This window comes from Alosa sapidissima, chromosome 6 (genome assembly GCF_018492685.1).
Source record: "Alosa sapidissima isolate fAloSap1 chromosome 6, fAloSap1.pri, whole genome shotgun sequence".
In the NCBI taxonomy this organism is placed as follows: domain Eukaryota; kingdom Metazoa; phylum Chordata; class Actinopteri; order Clupeiformes; family Clupeidae; genus Alosa; species Alosa sapidissima.
Window position 1 is genome coordinate 33,120,221 of NC_055962.1, and position 20,331 is coordinate 33,140,551.

Below are 20,331 nucleotides of genomic sequence, written 5' to 3' on the forward strand. Positions count from 1 at the left end.
TGACGAGATTTGGAGCCGCCATCTTGGACCGGTCATCCACTCCACTCAGTGTAATCTGTTTGGCCGGTGCAATGAGCTGTCAGCACACTTAATTAATCATATCTCACTGAATACCGAACAGATTTTCACGCGGTATTTTTTGCTGCAAAGGTCATACATGTAGCTATGATACAGGCCACATTGTTCGAAAATACAAAATACAACCAATAGTACGGTAATGTTAAATCTTACTTGTGAAAGGTAAATCACCCGAGTATGGTCCGCCGATTTGAGCAGGAACATGCTGCACAGTGCTGTCATCTTGTGTTTTCTGCTGCAACGCAATGAGGAGTATGACCGGTCCAAGATGGCGGCCGCATTTCTTGTTTCCAGCAGCCAATGCGGCGTCTATGTATATTATGTCTATGGTGGTTGTGGCCCAGTAACCAGGACTGCGTTATACCTCATGTTGACGCTAGTTTTCTGAGGAGAAAGTGCAAATTGATGCTAGCAGTTGTAGAGCTACTGTAAGGTTCGTGAAATGCTGCCTAGTGCTCTGTCAAAGGAAGTGTCCATAGGATATTCATAGAAAAGAAATTATGACAATATGAAGTAACAGTCAAAGTCTCGTAAGTACAGTAATATTTGAACACATAACATTATTTTGCATTATACTGTTTTAAAGAGCAGGGTTCCCAGTGTTTTTGCTTCCAAGGACCCCTTTTGTTGGAGAACTTTTTTGAGGACCCCCTCATAGCCATAACAATTAAACATGCTATTTGTATTCTCTGAAGTTGTGGCCAGGTCCACTATCCCATGTTTTTTGTCTGATGTATAACTTGGTCTTTTGTTAATTTTGGATTTTGCATCACTGACTTGACCTGACTCAAACATTTCATCACAGCTAGCTGGCTAACAAATAAGCCAAGATAAGCAGTAACATTATGGTTCTTTATGACCTAAGAGAAGTTAAATGTTAATGTGGGTAGGAACAAATAAACCTCTACTTTATAATTTCAAGCAAATTATTTTGTGGACCCCTTGGCTATGGGTCACCACTTTGAGAACCATTAGAGAGAACATTTGATAAAGTTGAAGGAAACTTTGACAGCATTTGTGGCTCAATAGTTTTAAGTGTGAAGTTATTCTTAAAATGTATTTTATTATATAACCTTTACTTTTGTGCTATAATTGTAACCTACGTACTATTTAAAGTGTTGTTTTTTTTCTCACCAGCTTTTTACCTGTGACAGCAAAGTCTGAGAAACACATCCAACCATGAGTTCATCTGATGAGGTAAATTAAGTATTGAAGTAGTAGGTTTAACACTGCTATAACTTACCAAACTTACCAAACTGCTATAACTTACCAAATTGCTATAGCAAGTTTCACTATCTCTTTCTGCAGTCATGCACTCACAGTCACTCTCTCACACACTCAAATGCAGTCACTGCTGCATTACTGTATATCTGTGAGTCATACTGTATGTGGTCCCATCCTAGGAGAGTTTTGATGAGCTCAGAGTGTACTTCACCCAGACGGAGTGGGCTCAGCTGGCCAAATGCGAGAAGGTGCGCTTCAGGAACATGAAGAGGAACCACCTGGTCATGCTGGCCATACAGTAGGTAGTGATTACACCACAGTATCAATTTTAAACCAGAGCTGTACTGAGCCTTTAAAGGCCCCCAAAAGAGTTTTGTAGAGTTTTGTTTGCCTTAACATAGCATTTCCAAAATCATTTTGAGAGCACATAAACTCGGGGCGAACTAGGGCCAACGCCACTTCTGCCACACTCTGAGCAGGTCGCATTGCCTCTAATATAGACTAAGCAAGTTGCTGTGCCGGGTCGGTACACATCTGGTGTTTTGTGAATAGAAAAATAACAGCATAAAGTAACCAAATTCTGTAACCTGAGGTCTGTGGTAGGGATGTCACGATTAGAGAGTTTGGTGGTACGATAATTGTCTGAAGAATAATTACAATTTTACAATTATTACGATTATTTTGCGTGAATATTTTTCACAACAATACTAATGAATAAAATCACGCAAACACATTCTTTAGAGGTTTTGATCTTTAAAGGTTATTTATTGCTGTTTTTTTCACAGTAAGAGACTGCATAGTAGTAATAATAAAATAATCACTCTGCTTTGTAAACTATATCTGCATTTCCCTTTTGGAAAAAGTCAAAGGCTGTAGTCTCTCTCCTGATAATTTAACACACCATTAGAAAGTGTTCTAGTATTTCCAGTTTGTGCATTCTATCCACATTTGTTTTGGAGGTAGATAATGGAAACATGGAATAGGCTAGATAGAAATTGAATTGAGAACATCTATAGAACATCCTAAATTCTGCTCCACCCTCCACACACACACACACATACACACAGAAGATTATGGCTAAATGTCATGCTTCAATTTCATATATTTTGGAATTCATATAAAGATTATATATTTTGTTAATGATTCATAGTAACTTATTATGTAATTACTAGTAGGTAAGACCAGTGTTTCTCAAACTTTTTCAGACCAAGGACCACTTAACCAGCTTGCTAATTGTCTTTGCACCTTACTTATTGTGTCAGAGGATTCATATGATTTAAGTTGGCATATCTTACATAGGCAGTGTTGCAGAATTGTTTGGATTTACATACAAGTTGGTTCAATATTGCAAACAACTCATCTATATTATTTTTTACCTCGTTACCTTTTTTACCTACTGTACGTCTGCTCGCGGACCACTTGGGATAGCTTGCGGACCACCAGTGGTCCCCAGACCACACTTTGAGAAACACTGGGTAAGACTATTTAGTAATTTGAATACTTCATATTAATTTTGAATCTATTACACTTAGGCATATCATTAATGTGATGTGTACAGTGGGCAGTGCTTCGACTTGGCCAGCTTCCCTCGTGGTCCGCGCGGGGGATCACGCGGCATCACGCGACTTTAATTTGTATTTTTCCAGTGACGCTGCAACGACGCTGCAACAACCGGCAGAAGTCTCAAGTGAGCAGGGTGTCTCGTAAAAAGAAATGGAGCTGGAAAACCCTACACAGACTTCACTATACAGACTTTTAGCAGACTGGTTTAGAAATAATTTAATAGCCAGAAATATGCCTGCCCTGCCCTAATAAAGAAATAGTTGGTTAACGGCAGGTGAATCCCGTTTGCAGCCGTAGAAGAAACGCAGGACAAATTAAACATTCTGGTTTTCTCCGAGTGCAACGATGATAGACAGACATCATTTGGACAAAATATAGAGCATATTAACCTCCGTTGCTCAGCCAAATGCCTTCCTGTTACGTCCTGTTATCACGGAGTTACAGGCGATAAACGATTTTTGATGGTCACAAGTTTACTTCATTAGCGTTTATTTTTTTGACTATTAAAGAGTGTTTTTCATTTAAAGGCTTGACTTCGTGCTTATTCAGAAGAGCATTTAGTGCTCTCCCCAATCCCAGACGTTCACATTGCATGTTTGTTTGTAATGGATGCAACCACGAGATACGCTTGTCATAGGCGCCGATACCGTGGGTGCTCCGTCTCTCGGGCACCCACTGAAAACATCGAGCACCCACGTGTGCCAGCTTAAATTACATTAAGGCCAGGCTAAATTTACATTAATTTAAAATCAAACATCGCAGTTTATGTTAAATTCAGCATCTCTCATAATGTGATTGGATATGTTGCTGTCAATTCCCTGGCCTACTCCATATACTAACCACCAATGAGAGCGTCTCTCGTATGAAAATTCCTGACACTTCCCACCTGAAAAATTAACGCAAGGCTTTGTCGGGTCTTCAGCCCCGAATGTTTAAAATGTATATAGCCCTGAATATCATTTTAAAAGTAGTCTGACAAAGTTTGTTGTTTTGTGACACAGCTCCTACTGGTTTCCTTGCGCGTGCATGCGCTGCAGCAGTTGTCAGACATTCACAAACAAGTTGTTTTAGGCGGTTTGAAGTCGCTTTTCATACACCATGAGCGCTCGGCTACATTACAGCCACTCGGACAAAAGGCATGTAAAAAAATATATGTTTTAGTGTATTTTTCAAGTCAATAAAAATTCTTAATTTTCGAATGTCTTTTCAGATGTCAGGGAACATCTGACTTTTAAAAACCATAGGCCTGGAAGCCGCTCAGACAAGGAGTTATAAGATAAAGGCAATAATATTTGTGTCACCTAATGCAAGATACCATCAGAAGCCAACAATCATAAAGCACAGTGCGCGCACTCTCTTCCCTGCACATGAAGCTGTCTGCGTGTTGTAGGCTAGATTTGCGTGAGTTCTTTCTATCTGCTTTCCTTTTGTGAGTTGCGACCACCTAGGCTATGTTATAGACGTTCTATGAGGTACCAGTGTTTAGCACACAACACCGGAGAGCACGATTCATTGGCGCTTGCATGTTGCATGCATGCAAGGACAGATGTATGTTGCTAGTGACAAAATATTAACTTTCAGTGTTTTACGATGTCTTTGTCATGGGGAAGTGTTTTCCCCCATGCATTTATTCTAGGCTACTGTCAGTGACTGCCGCGAGAGAAGCGGGTTCTTTGTTTCGTTCATTTCAGTGACTGACGCGAGAGAAGCGGGGTCTGTGTTGTGTTGCGTTGCTTTGGGTTGCGTTAATTTATTTTCATTGGGCATGCCCTGCCGTAACGTCCACAGCTCTTCAGTTTCGACAAAGCCGAAATTACACCTTTTGAAACAATAAGTGCCTGATGCATGCAATTATGCATGATTTATTTTGTTATTGAATTCATAGGCTGGGATTACTCTCGGCAACAATTATGTTTAATGGTAGATCCTGGGGCGGCAGGCAGAGCGATGTCCAGTGGCAGAGCGACGCACAGTGGCTGAAAGTGGTACTAAAGCTTCACGCAGCTTCACGCCTCGTAATGCGCGAATGAAGTGGTCATTTGAAAGTAAATGGCAGTTTATTTCAGTCCCTGTAATTCCCCCCATAATTCATCTGAAAAACACCAAGCAGTGTCTGGTGTGTCCAGGTTCATCCCCTTGCCCATTTATCTTCCCAGTGAACCCAACGTGTACCCTTGCAGGTGTAACACCCCCCCCCCCCCCCACACACACACACACACACACACACACGCACGCACGCGCACACACACGTACAAGCACAAACATGAACGCACACACACACACTACAAGCACAAGCATGAACGTGCGCGCACACACACACACACACAAACACACACACACACACACACACACACACACGTACAAGCACAAGCATGAACGCGCGCGCACACACACACACATAGGCTTGGGAATTGGTTCCAGTTTCCGGTTTGGAACCGGTTCCAAACGTTCCGATCCATCGGAATCGTACACGTACACACGTTAACGATTCCACTAACGATTCCGAACATCCATTCCCACGTCGCGGCATTCAACTTCTGCAGTGTTTCCCCTACAATGTAGGCTAGTCAGCAGCGCCACTCCTTTCAAGCGCTGCAATTCAAGCGCTGCAAAAAATTGCCTAATTAAAAAAACGCACGCAAGTGAACTTACAGTAGGGAACAGCTGCCGTTTGTTCAGGTTCGATGTCAACAAATAATAGTAGGCTAACGTTGAAGGCGCAGTCAGGGATGCCACAGGAGATCACGTTTGTTTGTGTTTATGTTTTAACTTTATTAGCAGACTCAATTTTGTGCAAAAAAACGTAGCCTTATTATGTTAACCAAGGAACCAAAACACGCCAGCGAGGTAGCTCGCCCCTACCTTCAGTAGCCTATTCCCAGATAAATTCCACGCATTGTTTCGCATTTTTGTTTGTTATACAGTCAATGCTTTCAAGCCCTGTGTGGCTAACATACCTAGGCTGTGAAACTAAGGTCTAGCCTATTGGTGGGTTTAATTGAATTTTGGTAATAGTATATGCAACCATTTACATCTGGAGATAGTTTGTAATTTCCTGTAGAGCTCACCAAAATCATAGAAATGATACAAAACACTTATCTGCTATAATCCAAGATAGATTTGCTTCGAGTTGTTAGGCTTTTGAGCATTTATTTTACCAAATGACATGGAAAACACAATTCATTTCATCCATATATCCTTATGCACCATGCACAACAACGCTACTAAGTTAGCGGCCTTAAAGTGACAGGCACTCAATTTGACCTGCGCCGCACCAATACATTGTAATGACATGAAAGAGAAGTCTATATAGTTTATACAGTGCTGTGCAAAAGTTAAGACACCATGCTAAAATTGACTAAAAGGAGGAATACAAATAATCTTTTGGAAATTGATCTTAATGGCTTAATTTAAAAAAAGGAAAAATCAAGCCTTTAAGGACATCATTTTTTGTGAATGTATCATGTATTGTAAATAAATAAATGTTATTATATAAATAAATGTCTTAACTTGTGCACAGCACTGTACATTCTAAATAGTAATAGTTTGTACAGTAGCCTGTGATTAAGCTTTATTTTTTGTCATAATTTGTAACTCAATCTGTCAATTTCTTTCGACAAAATCCACCAGAAGTCATCATTTAAGGAGTCATTTTTTCAAAATCTTCTGGGGGGGGCTTCCTACAATCAACAGCACCGCTGCTGGAAAAATGTTTAGGGGAAACACTGTTCTGTATTGATATTGCAGCCTTGGTATTCATTTTCTAAAACCACTTTAAATTAGACATTCAAAGCCAACAACTCTCAAAGCCATCCTATAAGTGTTCAGCAAATGGTATCGCATCGATAAGCAGGTTCGACAATGGCATCGATATCGATAATTTCTTAACGATGCCCATCCCTACACAAACACAAACACACACACACACAAACACACACACACACGTACAAGCACAAGCATGAACACGCGCACACACACACACACACACACACACACACACACACACACGTACAAGCACAAGCATGAACGCGTGCACACACACACACGCGCACGCACACACACATACACACACACACACACACACACGTACAAGCACAAGCATGAACGCGCGCACACATACACGCGCACACACACACACATATACACACACACACACACACACACACACACACACACACACACACGTACACAAGCACAAGCATGACCGCGCACACGTATGTAGCGAAAGAGCAGTGACGCCACCCAGTCTTGAAGCTTGGCCACTAAACCTGCGATGCCAAAGAGCCAGGCCCGTTGCTATGGAGATCAGAGCACATACTCACAACTGTAGTGATGGCACTCAGTCATACACACACACACATGCTTGGAAACACTTATACCTACCCATATAAAAACACACACATGCACACACACACACACACACACACACACATACACAATATCCCTGTACACATGAGCCAAATGAAGTCTTCAGATCATATTTCTAATATACAGCACGCCTGCGTATGCAATATAGAATAGAGATCCTTCTGCCCGTAAAAAAGAATGAACTCAGCAGAAACACACATGATTGACGGATCAGTCTCACAGAAGGGGAGGGGGGGGGCTGCTTCCTCTCCTCTGCTGTAAAGCTGTCGACACAAATTCACAGAGCTCTCTTCTGTGTGCACTTAACACACACACACACACCGTCACACAGGCATCAGGCCTAACCGAATACACTCGCACGCACAGACAAGAAACACACTCATCACACAAGACACTTAACACACACACACACACACACACACCGTCACACAGGCATCAGGCCCAGCCGAATACACTCGCACGCACAGACAAGAAACACACTCATCACACAAGACACTTAACACACACACACCATCACACAGGCATCAGGCCTAACCGAATACACTCGGCACAGAGAAGAAACACACACACACCATCACACACACACACACACACTCATCATCACACAGGGCATTCAACTCACTGTACCATAGTGTGTATGTATGTACAGCCTGTTAACGTAGTGCTTTTCTCTATACTTGAAATAAACACATTTTTGAATTATTTGATTACATATTATGATTACGTATCTTATACTTTAGGCAAGCACTACGTTATCAGATGCATGTTGCACAACAAAGGGGGTAATATTTCATGTTGTGCATCAAAGCACATCTTCAGCAGCCAAAAAACGATACCACGGTTCAGGCGTCTTCTTAATAAGCATGTTGACTCTTATGTGAAGTGAAAGAGGACAGTAATTAACCAAGATTTACGGATACTCCAGTCTAATGCATTAAACGTGTTGGCAAGACATCCAGGCATAATAAATTTGTCAGATATAATTTCAGATGATGGGGAGAACTGAGGCCAAACGTGAAGTTAACAGACTGTCTCTCTCTCTCTTTCTCTCTCTGTCTCTCTTCTCTTCTTTTCATTCATTTCTCCCTCTATTTCTAGATCTCTTCTGTCACTATACTTTAACTCCGGTGAAACTCTCACACACACACACACACATATTTCTCCTCTCTCACCCTTGTTAACCCTTGTTGACAGAAAAAATCACAACTACTACACAGATTGAGATCTGCAGTAGTATCTTCCCTACAGTAATACATACACACCACACACACACACACAAATACCACACACAAACACACACACCCACGATGGCATCACTCATTACCACAGAGCCTCCAGCCGTTTGAAGAGATGATCTCTCTCCTGGTGGAGACCAGAGGTCTAATTCTGGAAACTGCACTACGCTACACCCACACATCCCCTCCATCTGTCAATGGCCTCACGCTGTTTGAAGACTAGGGTCCACGATTTAGTGGGTTTTGGGGGGTTTGGAAGTCACTTTCCATTGAAATTACGCCTATTCGTTTGATTTTTGAATTTGCTATAGTCGATTTATTTGGTTTGGCCTACGTCATGGCTTCTCAAATTGTTACTGATTTTGTGCAGGCTCCGTCCATGGCTCTTCTTAACACAATGAACAAAGACCACCTGTTAGAGGTTGCGGAGAGTTATGATATCGTGGTAACGTTAATGCAAAAGTGCCGTCGTTGCTGGTTTGGTGGAACAGCAGATACTGCCAGGGTCTGCAGTGTCTGTTGAGCCACCACCGTCTAGCTGAGCTGAAGAGGCTGAGTCTAGTAGGCAAAATTTGGAAAAGGTGCGCTTAGACATTGAACAGCAGCGCCTCAATCTCATTAGAGAGGGGAAGATGCCAGGCCAGCACCACCCTCCTGCTGAATCGAAAGTGGCAAAACATCTGCGTTTAGTCCCGCTGTTTAATGAGTCTGATATTGATGCCTTTTTCCAGCTTTTTGAACGAGTCGCCGATGCCCATCTTGGTCAGACATTGAGAGAATTTTGCTCCTTCAATGTGTTCTGACCGGCCGAGCACAGCGCGCATATTCCGCCTTGTCTGCTGACGACAGTCAGATTTATGAGAAAGTAAAATATGCTGTACTGAAGTCTTATGAGCTAGTACCGGAGGCGTATCGACATCGTTTTCGTTCTAAGCGGAGAAAACCTGGTCAGTCTCATATGGAGTTTGTGCGGGACTTAACATTACAATTTGGTCGGTGGGCAGACACTCCCTGAACATATTATAACTTTTATGATGGAGCGCGATGTTCAGACCGCTCCTCAGGCTGCTGTGCTGGCTGACGAGTGGGAGATTGAGCATCGTTCTCGCCCGGCTACTGTGAAGGGCGAACCTTTTTGTCCGCGTCCTAGCATTTTACCATCAGGCTCAGTTCACTACCGACGTCCCACTCAGTACTTGCCGCCTCTGCGTGATTTGACGTGTAATTATTGTATGGGGCGAGGGCACTGGAAGACTGATTGTCCGGTGTTGAAGGCTAAAAGTAAACTGCGAGCCTCCGTCGGTCCTGGCTGTTAATGTGCCTGCAACCCCGGCTTCGGTGACGCCTACTGACCGGCCTGCGTCTACATCTCTGTGTGCGGCAGAAGGTGATGAGACGTTCGAGCCATTTATTTCCGAGGGCTTTGTGTCACTTACTGGTAGTGATGACAAAGTCCCTGTGAGAATTTTGCGAGATACCGGAGCAAGCAGCTCTTTTATTCTCGAGTCTGCGCTGCCATTCTCCTCAAAAACCTACACGGGTAACTCGTTACTGATTTGTGGCATAGGCCTGAATACGTTATCTGTGCCGCTGCATACAGTGCGCCTGGAGTGCGAACTTGTGCAGGGCGAAGTGGAGTTGGCTGTTAGGCCTGCTCTACCAGTTAATAACATTTCATTGGTCTTGGGCAATAATCTTGTGGGGAAACGAATTTGGTCTGAATTGGTGGTTAGTGAAAAGCCTCTCTCTATAGGAGACTCAGATGAGAGTGTGGAACATTTTCCCGAAGTATTCCCTGCGTGTGTTGTGACCCGCGCTGCCAGCCAACAGAGTGCTGGTAGAGCAGAGTCAGTTAAACCCGATAATACATTTTCACTGGCTGATTACCCTTGTTTGGTCAGTCGTGAAGAAATGTCATTGGAACAGCAGAACGACGAGACTCTTAGCCCGCTTTTCAAACTGCTAAACGGCGACGAAATTCGGAGTAAAGCCACGGGTTATTATGTTAAAGACAGAGTGTTACTGAGAAAGTGATCTCCGCATGACCATCTCCTCGTTGGTGATCCGATCGTCCAGGTTGTTGTGCCTGTAAAATTCCGTGCACTTGTGCTGCAGACCGCACACACAAACAAACTGGCCGGACACGCGGGTGTCAAAAAAACATATGATCGGGTTCTGAGATACTTTTACTGGCCGCGCATCAAGCGTGATGTGGCCAGTTTTGTGAAGACGTGTAATACACTCCCCGAGCGCTGCTGTAGCAGGCAGCTCACTGCGTCGGGATTAGTGTGTGCTTCACGTGTCAATTGACGAGCAAGCCCAATTTGGTCCTAAAACCGGCCCCTCTGCGCCCAATACCCTAAAAGTAGCACCTAAGTCTGGGACAGCTTAAAGAAGTCAAGAGGACTCCTAACTCACTAAGACCTATTCATAAACAGCTTTTTGTGGCATTTCACATTGCGATGTTTTGAAATGCGTAGCCTATGCGGCAACAGGAGCTTCCAATCGCGAGGGAACAATTTTGCATTCATAAAAGGGATGCAATAACACCACCAACAACAACCAAAACTACTCATTGTACTTCTCGCATTGTGTGCGCACTTCATTTTAAAGTGTTGACTACAAGGTATCCTCCCACCTGCCCGCACAGACATGCTTTCTCAGTCACCTCAGTCAGTTTGACCTTTATATCCCTTTAAAGGGCCCTTCACACTAGGAACGTTAAAGATAACTGCACCATAATGTTATGAGCTTCCACACTTACCAACGATAAAGAAGGTCTCTCCTCACATTGATAAATATGACGTCTAAAATGTCAATGGATTCTGACTGACTATCAGCTTTCTATAGTTCTCAAACTGACTCTGAAAGTGATCCTCGACAATAACGTTCTCCGAGTTGTTCTCAAACTGACTCTGAAAGTGATCCTCGACGATAACGTTCTTCGCGTCGTTATCGCCGTAGTATGTGGTGTGGACGTTGTCCTTCATATTAGCTGGAGCGGACTGTTGTTTTTGCCATTATTTTTATAGTTATCATTCCTGGTGTGAACAGCCTTCAAGACTGACCCCTCCCTCTCTCATCCACTAGGCTGGGTGGCTAGCCAAATCAGCGCACGTGACACATGCAGGCCCCACTGTCGGGGACGCTGCCAACTGGCCTTTAAGTGACATGTTGGCACTGCCCACCACTCAGAGGGAAGCCAGGGAGAGGAGGAGGGGTGATTATGGCACGGCATTAAAGGATAGGCCGGTCAATGCCAGGCTGCCTCCCTGGGTGTCCTGTCAGTCTTCATCCCTGTCAGGGCCCTCCGAGCAGTCTTCATCATCAGCATCTTCACTTCGGAGAAAACAAAATGGGGTTTGCATTTGTAAGCAGGGAGAAGGAAAAGGGGGCAGGCTCAGAACACACACACAAACACACATGCGCACACACACACACGCACACTCGTACATCGATATCTCATTAATTGTCTCAGTGACAATTTTCACAGTCTCCCACAGCTAAAGCTGTCACCTCTGCCACTCAAGAATTGGCTGTATCCAGCAACGACAAATCCCCCCCAATCACCCCCCCCCCCACACACATATACACAAGTATACACATATATACACACACACACATAAACACACTCCGTTCTGCATTGACGTCCAAAGTCCCAACCATCAATCATTGCTGATGGGGACACTCACTGTTGCTGCGACTGCGGCTGAGGGTGGAGGGGGGAGAGAGTTCAGCATCCTAACAGCCTTGTGTATGAAGCTGTTGGTGAGTCTGGTGGTGCGGGAGCGCAGGCTTCTGTACCTCTTCCCAGAGGGCAGTAGATCAAACAGATCGTGAGGGGGGTGACTTGCATCACTCACAATTTTGGTCGCCTTGCGGGTGAGGTGGGTGGTGTAAATATCCTTAGAATAGAAAAACCGCACTCTCAAGTATATTCTCTTTACTTATTTATTAATGCTATGTCCACAGACACGTTTAGGCCTGAGCCATTGTCAGTGTGTGATTTTGGTCGCCTTGCGGGTGAGGTGGGTGGTGTAAATGTCCTTCAGGGAGGGGAGTGAAGCACCAATAATCCTTCCAGCTGTGTTCACTATGTGCTGCAGGGCTTTCCTGTTGTATTCAGTGCAGCTTCCGCCCCACACAGCGATACAGCTGGAGAGGATGCTCTCAATGGTCCCTCGGTAGAATGTGGTCATGATGGCTGGTGGAGCACTTGCTCGCCTGAGTTTCCGTATTGTTGTGTTTACAGTGTGTGTGTGTGTGCGGGTGAAGGGTCATGGTGTCCGAGCAAACATGCCCTGCCGAAAGCTCCAGCAACAGACAGGCGCTGTTCTTTTACTGTGACACGTAGGAAAACAAAGTATTAACTTGTAAATGAAGGAATTAATTGCAAAGGAAACAAATAATTTCCTTGGCACCAGTTAATCACTTTTGCTGTAGGCCTGGCCAGAATTATTAGCCCTCCCAAGAGACAGCGAGCCCAGCCTTGTCTTCCAACCCGAGCACTTACGTAAATGAAGACCATGTTTATGTGGTTGATGGTTGTGGTGAATGGGAGTGGGGGCTTGGGCGAGGGGGTGGGGGGGGTGAAAAAGGCTACAGATTAAATAAATACATCAATCATTCATTGGTCACATATTGTCTTGTGAAGCTGGGACCATCATCACCACCACCCCCCACCACCCCTTCTCTCAGAAAACACTCCCAGATTAATTATCGTAATGAGGGTAATTACCACCGCACCCACCCATTCCACCCCCTAAATGAGGCGCAAGTTATCAGCCATGGCCAGCCAACCAATGGGAGCAACCTGGGGGCACACTGTCATGTTCCAGCGATTTATTACATGCCATTACCATAGTGTTGGGGGGGGGACACACACACACACACACACACACACCCGGGGGAACCCGGAGAAGCCTGCGGCTGATATAAAGCCAGTCTTTCTCTCGGGGCGCATCCTGACAACAAGAACTGATGCAAGCGAGTCAAAACGCCTTTGACATGTGGCTGCCCCTGCTCCTACTTTTGCCCCTGGGTATTGCCCCTATTAGCACCACACCCCTGGAAGACAGCGAGGACCGCAACTTAAAGCCTTCCAGACAGGATGTGGTTCAGAAGCCCAGGACGGATCACCCCGGGCCAGAGCAGTCTATATCTGCTGCTCTCCGCGAGCATGTGGGGCTTTTGGGAGCTGGGATGCTGAGAAGAGAAGCTGATGATGCCCATGGTCAGGGAGGAACTAGAGGTGTGTCGTCTGCATTTTTTTGGCTGCATTTTCCATGTATATGGTATGTGTCGATCAGCCATATTGTGATTTGTAGATGAGACTGTTATTAGATCGTATTTCTGTATGTTTATTAGAGTATTTTTGTGGTTACATTTTTTTGTATTGTTTTCACATTTTTTATGTAATGGTCTAGATTTACGACAACTCCATATTGTCAAATTCGTTACTCAATTAGCGAGAAATGCATTATGGTCATTATTTTGCCTTCAAGGAAATCAGGAGGTGGATGTCCTGAAATCCAACCTCGGCAAGGATGATGCACAGAAAGGAGAGGAATTGCTCACGCAGCCTCCAGTGATCAACATAAAGCCCTTCCTTTCCCTGCACAGTGGGGAGTCTGAGGAAGCACCATGTTTTGCCATGGCTGGAGGTTTAGGTAACGGACTGAAAGAAGCCCTGTCTGCCTTGCAAGATGGCTGGAGCAGGGAGAGTGAGTTGGGTAGAGACACCCTGACTCGGTTTGGGATTTGCACTGGGAGTGATGGGTCAGCTGAGGCAGGGCTCTCGGCTCTGGCCACACTGATTGCAGACAGAGATGGTGACAGTGTGGGCCCTTGGACATCCAATCTGGATAAAGGTACATGTGTTATCGTGGTACTTATTTCACATTTAGTTGTGGATGTTGTGGATGTTCAAAAGAAATTCATTGTCAAGACTTGTCAAGTCCTGTCAAAGCTACCTCACAAAAAAGTCAATGTGTACCTTTTTAAGGAGAGTACTTTTAGAGTTGAACTCTAAACCTTAAACATGGTCTTTGTTCATTTTGTTTTGAAAGGGCATTTTCAAAACAGCTGTGTGGTATGAATAGCTGCAATGCTGTAAGAGTATTGATATTGCTTACTTTGGGTTTGTGTTATGTCAGAACTCTGGGTTCCTGGAGAGGAAGCAGGAAGTGTTTCTTTGACCTTTATAGTTCCTCCGGCCTTTGAAGTGAGGACACACCTCAGTACAGTGGCTCCCACGATGCTGTTGTTCTTTGTTGCCTCCAAAAGAACAGAGATCCTTGAAGTTACTTTCAGCAGCGATGTGCTCTTTCCCAACAAACAGGTTAACCTCTGAGAACTTTTTTGTTTGTTTGTTTTCTTGTTCATGGTGTAGCAACTATGTATGTGTGCTGTGTTTTTAAATCACATTCAGTATATTGCATTCTGACATTTACAACCGAGTTTTACCCAAGCAAGACCGAATTTAGGCTCGATGGTGTTTTAAGCCCCCAACGTCGTCCTCAGGGCAGTGCTGCAACCGTCGACTTAAAGACACCTAATCCTAACCATAACCCTGACCATAACCTTAACCCATGCCTAACCCTAGCGCCTTCCAGACAGCGCTGCCTTGAAGACCAGAAACCAGACCTGAACCAGAAATCAAAATTAATTACGAAATGTCAATGACACTAAACTTCCAGGCACTAAAACCACAACTAGTGGTTTTAGTGCCTGGACAACTAGTCACCATCTGCTTGTGAAAATAGCATTAACTTGTTGATTTCTGGATCTCCCGGTTGCATAAAACCCCTCAGAAATACAGTATGTCTGCCTCTGCTGCTTCCTGTGTTGTTAGCTCCCCTACCAGCATTAGAGATGCAAATGCCAGATATCCTCCATTCGCAAACTAAATGTCAGCCAGACAGCCACTCCACCCCAAAAAAGCAAAAAAACTTCATCAAGGGAAATGTCTCAGTGAATAGAGAATGTCAGCTACTGCAGAATCTGTATACTACCCCATATGCCGTGTCTGACCAAGTGTCATGGTCCTTCTCCCAGACAGCATGCCTTTCAGTAGAAACTCAGTTCATCGTGCTGACCAGGAGAGTGCCTGAAACAGGAAGTCCTAGACTGCAGACCATACGAATCACTGTTGAGTTGAAGCAACCAAACAGGGGTGTGTACCTGTCTTTTCTTGTTTGGAGTTTGACATATGTGAAAATGGATATTAATTCTCTATATGTGATTGAAATGATTGTAGGGCCAAATCTGTCTTTGTCTGAAGTTCAAAACTTGTTAATGAGACGTGGTAAAGAAGAAGTTGCCCTGAAGAGACCTCTGCTGGTCTTTTTTCCAAACAAGTCACGACATGAGGATAAGCCTGGGGGCATTACCTCCACTGATCACAGGTACGGCCTTATGTGTTAAGTGAAACTTGCAAAATGAAACTTGATTGTCGCTGAAGTGTGACTGGAGTAATGGATGTTTGAATTTTGTTTCCTCCTTGTTTAAACAGTACCCCATCTCCAGTGCTGCCACCTTCCAGAACGTACCAGTTCTTGTGTGAGCTCCAGAGGTTCCTTAGTGATGTTCTCCCCCAGAAGAAGGCGTTGTCTTCACCTGACGGACATGCCGTGGCTCTCCCGTTGGCCTCGCTGAGCTCTATGCCACCCCTGACCCTGGGTGAGTCGTCCAGCGAGAGCCTCCTGCTGGGGTTACTGAACTCCTCAACGCCGACCCTTTTCTCCTTCCCCCAACGGGGCTCTGGGCTGCTCAGCCACCGAGTGGCGCTCTCTCTCCAGCCACCGCTGCTGTCCATGCTTCGGCAGGGGCTGGACGACGCACTGGCCCAGTTTCGGCACGAGGAGGTGGGAGGTGGGCATTTGACTGACAGACTAAAGAGGCTAAGTGATCTTAGTGCCTTGCCAGCTGAAGGGATGGATCAATCAGGTGGTGAGAGAAGTTTCTCATTATGTTCAGGACTAGGCTAATCCATGAAACAAGATGCATGACTTCTATCCCAGTTTTTTTTCTCTGTTTAATCCAAACATACCAGAACTTATTCTACTTGTCTATTTAATCTACCTAAACACATGCTCACACATAAACTCACAACTCTTAATGAATTAGGATGAAATTGCCATTTCCAGCAATGCCAGAATTGTCCTGACATTAGCATGTGTCTGCAGGTGATGGGGATTCCGGTGAGGTCCAGTACTGTGCCCTGCTGTTGCTCAAGGCCTTGCAGACTGTCCTGGGGACCTGGGAGGCCGAGCGATCGCAGAGGTCAACCCGCGGAGGGGGCGAGGAGAGTCAAGGAAATCACAACCCCTGTCGCCTGCAGAGCTTGACCATCTCCCTCGAGGCCTTAATTCTGGAGCCTTCCGTGGCCACCATCAACAACTGTGAGGGCGAGTGTAGCTTCCCTTTGCCCAAGGGCAACAACCATGCCATCCTGATTAACAGCATGGTGCAAAAGGGGGGCTGGACTGGCCGCGCCCCCTGCTGCGTGCCCACAGAGTATGGAGACCTGCTGGTCGTGGAGCTGGACAAAGATGGCACCACCTTCTCTGCCAAGACAAACATGGTGGCCAAGGAATGTGGCTGCCGCTGAATTCAGACTGATGTTTGTGTTTCTGACCACAGCCCACTAACATGACAGTGCACAAATATATATGGACTTGTGCATGTTTTTTTTTCTTTTTGATTCTCACTACCATCATGTAATTGTATTATAATTACGCTGTACATACACTGATACATCACAACTGTATTTATTTCCCTATCTACATATTTTCACAATTGTGCTTTAACTGACACATTCCTTAAGACAGTAAAGGTATTTTTATGTGCGTAGGGACTCACAGAACAGATGTTATTTCAGTAGAAAACATTAAAACCACTTCAGTTAAGGTGAAAGGCTGTCTGGAGGATTTGTAATTTTGCGTACAAATTGAAGATCATGTGACTACGCACAAGTATTGACTGACTTGCCCCAAGTAGCTTCTGAATAAAATACTATAGGAAGTGATGGTAATGTTGATACCATAGATTTAATAGAGACTCAGTCAGACCAATAGTATGAAAAATCAGGAACAGAGTTTATTTACAATGATGCGCATCAAGGGAGAGACAGCATGACTTCACCTAAAGATCCATCAGCTGCTCTAACTAGACAAGGAAATAGTTAGGGTTTAAGTATCCTCCCAGGCTGACGGGAGATGGCGTTGGTCATCCCATCTCACGTGGACTGCACTGAATCAGACTCTGATTAGTGGCAATCCGGAGCAGATAGCTACTGACGCAGCCATGCAGAACAGTGAAACACTGCAAAGTCATTATTGGGTTGATAGCAGGCTTCTGATGGTAAGTAGACCACTGATGTAGACTTCTCAGATGAATTCTGTCTCTAAGAATGGTCAGTGAGCTAATTTTGCCGACACTTTACATACATTGTACATTACAGCCCCTCCCACTTTACCTAGGGTGTGTGGGTGTGTCGACAGGATATGAATCATAAAAGCGATAAGTACAGTGAAACTCAGTTCATCAGTCCATTATCACCTCTCTCAGTATGTAAATAGGTCTGTCCCAGACCTATGTCAGTCATATTTAAATAGGTCTGTCCCTGTCTGTAAATATGTATGTATCTCTGTGCTTAAATTCTCAAATGAGTAAGTTTTGGCTGGAATTATTGGAAAGAGCATAGGACAAGCTTTATTTTGTAGTGTAACATATAAAAAAAAAAAAAATCTCCAGCTCATAACCTTTACAAGGCCGAGGTCAGCACAGGGGAACTAATGAACAGGCAGTTCAGTTTTTTTGTTTATAATTTTACTTAATGTTTGTTGTTTTGTTATTACCTGTGAACCATACATGGGTGTGGCTAACCTGTGAAAAGAAGCATAAAAAGAAGCATGTCACTTATGTAATTCCTATTACTCTATCAAACTTTGAGAGAGAACACTGCTATTGAAGATTTTCATTGCTACTGATTTTTCATCTATTGCTTTCTTCCTTCCCTGCCAAAAAAGCATTTATAAATGCTAAACTGAGAAGCAAATATTCCATAGGCTTTCACCTGAAGCATTTTTCTCTTATTCATTTTGCTTTGGGTTTCACCTGAAGCAATTCTGCATTTTCACTGATTCTTCTTTTTGTTTTTCTTTTGCATTTTTGATTTTTCCTTATTCTCTAAGGTTTTTACCTGAAGATTTTGCTTCACTCAATCCTGAGAAATGGCTTCAGAGATGCCGAAGATGAAGCACAGACATGCTCTGCTCTGCCCATTTTGCAGTAAAACCTACGACAGCCTGTCTGTCCACCTGCGCAGAACCTGCATGAAAGGGCGACCTGAAGAAGCCATTTCGGAAGTCATTGAGACGGCCATGTTGAACAGTATGGAAGTCCTGAATACTGGAATACGTTTCTGCACTAGAGACCTTAAGAGAATCATCAAAGATCCAGAAACTTTCAAAAGGTTGGTGTGCTGTGTGTCTTACCTATTAGTAATTAGAGAAATGCATGTAGGAATGTATCTCAGTTAATTGCCATGTCAGCGGAGACTCTACATTTACTGGGGCAAGAAACAGTTTGAAAAGCGTGTAGAACATGCCCGCGGTGAGCATTTTCTGACCATAATGAAATTATTTACCTGTAAAAATGATTGCAGATTTGTTTCATTTTATGCAATATTGTTGTATGATTGCATCCATGATTAACACAACTTTTGTTATTCATTTTGACAGCATATTTCAGTCGGCGTCGGACAACAAAACACCGGGTGGATGCTTGGATAGCCCAGCAGGGATGGAAGGTGAAGACTGCTGGCATCAGTGAGGAAGTCCTCAGAAACTGGGCACCATCTAGATCTGAGGACCGAATTATGGAGAGCAAGCAGATCCAGGAACTTGTTCGGACCCAGCAGTGGAGAGGCCTTCATGTCAAGAACTTTGAACACAAGGGCAGAGGGATCGTCACAACCCGCACATTTGAGGCTGGCGAGGTGGTGTGTCACTACCATGGGAAGGTCGTCACATTCAAAGAGGGATAGAGAATCCACAAGAGCACCAGTGAAGAGGAGACAGGATATGCCTTCTTTTTCAGAAACTCAAAGGGGGAATCCATGTGCATTGACGCACACTCAGGCACATGTGAATGCCACCCTAAAATGCAGACTGTCGGCAGGCTCATAAACCATTCTAAAAAGAAGGCCAACATCAAGCCCAAACACCTCCGTATGGTGGTAAAAGGAGAGGAAAGGGATGTGATCCTTTTCATTGCCACCAGGGCTTTGAAGGTGGATGAGGAAATCCTGTTTGATTACGGAGTCAATAAAAAATCTTTTGGTGGAGAGGGTGGACAGCTAGAGTGGATCCATCACTAGTCTTCCGGGCCTTGGCCTTCAGACATTCAGTTATTCGTCCCAGATCGGTGAAGTGTAATTGAATTGTCTTGGCCAGCCCTGACCATCTTCACATCCAAAGACAATAAACTGGGTATATCTTCTCTGCTCCTCTGACAAGAAGCCTGCAGGACATCAGCCAGACATTCTGTTTCTCGTCCCAGATCGGTGAAGTGTAATTGAATTGTCTTGGCCAGGCCTGACCATCTTCACATCCAAAGACAATAAACTGGGTATATCTTCTCTGCTCCTCTGACAAGAAGCCTGCAGGACATCAGCCAGACATTCTGTTTCTCGTTCCAGATCGGTGAAGTGTAATTGAATTGTCTTGGCCAGGCCTGACCATCTTCACATCCAAAGACAATAAACTGGGTATATCTTCTCTCTGCCTCTCTGACAAGAAGCCTGCAAGACATCACAACCCTGAAGGCATCCATCATCACATCTAAATAAACAAGGCAA

General features: G+C 44.3%; 1 protein-coding gene across 1 annotated transcript; it reads left to right on the forward strand.

Moving 5' to 3' along the window:
* The first annotated feature begins 476 nt into the window (after positions 1 to 476).
* Positions 477 to 17,384, forward strand: LOC121711279 (muellerian-inhibiting factor-like). The gene is made up of 10 exons (XM_042094723.1): positions 477 to 608; positions 1,216 to 1,275; positions 1,482 to 1,600; positions 13,526 to 13,719; positions 13,973 to 14,338; positions 14,624 to 14,808; positions 15,525 to 15,642; positions 15,727 to 15,874; positions 15,982 to 16,418; positions 16,655 to 17,384. The coding sequence occupies exons 2-10, from the start codon at positions 1,258 to 1,260 to the stop codon at positions 17,077 to 17,079; spliced, it is 2,010 nt and encodes a 669-aa protein (XP_041950657.1). The 5' UTR covers positions 477 to 608; positions 1,216 to 1,257; the 3' UTR covers positions 17,080 to 17,384.
* Positions 17,385 to 20,331: the final 2,947 nt, after the last annotated feature.

Excerpts from the sequence above, each read along its gene's own strand:
- LOC121711279 (XM_042094723.1), top strand. Across the intron at positions 14,809-15,524 it reads TGCTCTTTCCCAACAAACAG|ACAGCATGCCTTTCAGTAGA; the intron begins GTTAACCTCTGA and ends TCCTTCTCCCAG. Across the intron at positions 15,875-15,981 it reads ATTACCTCCACTGATCACAG|TACCCCATCTCCAGTGCTGC; the intron begins GTACGGCCTTAT and ends TTGTTTAAACAG.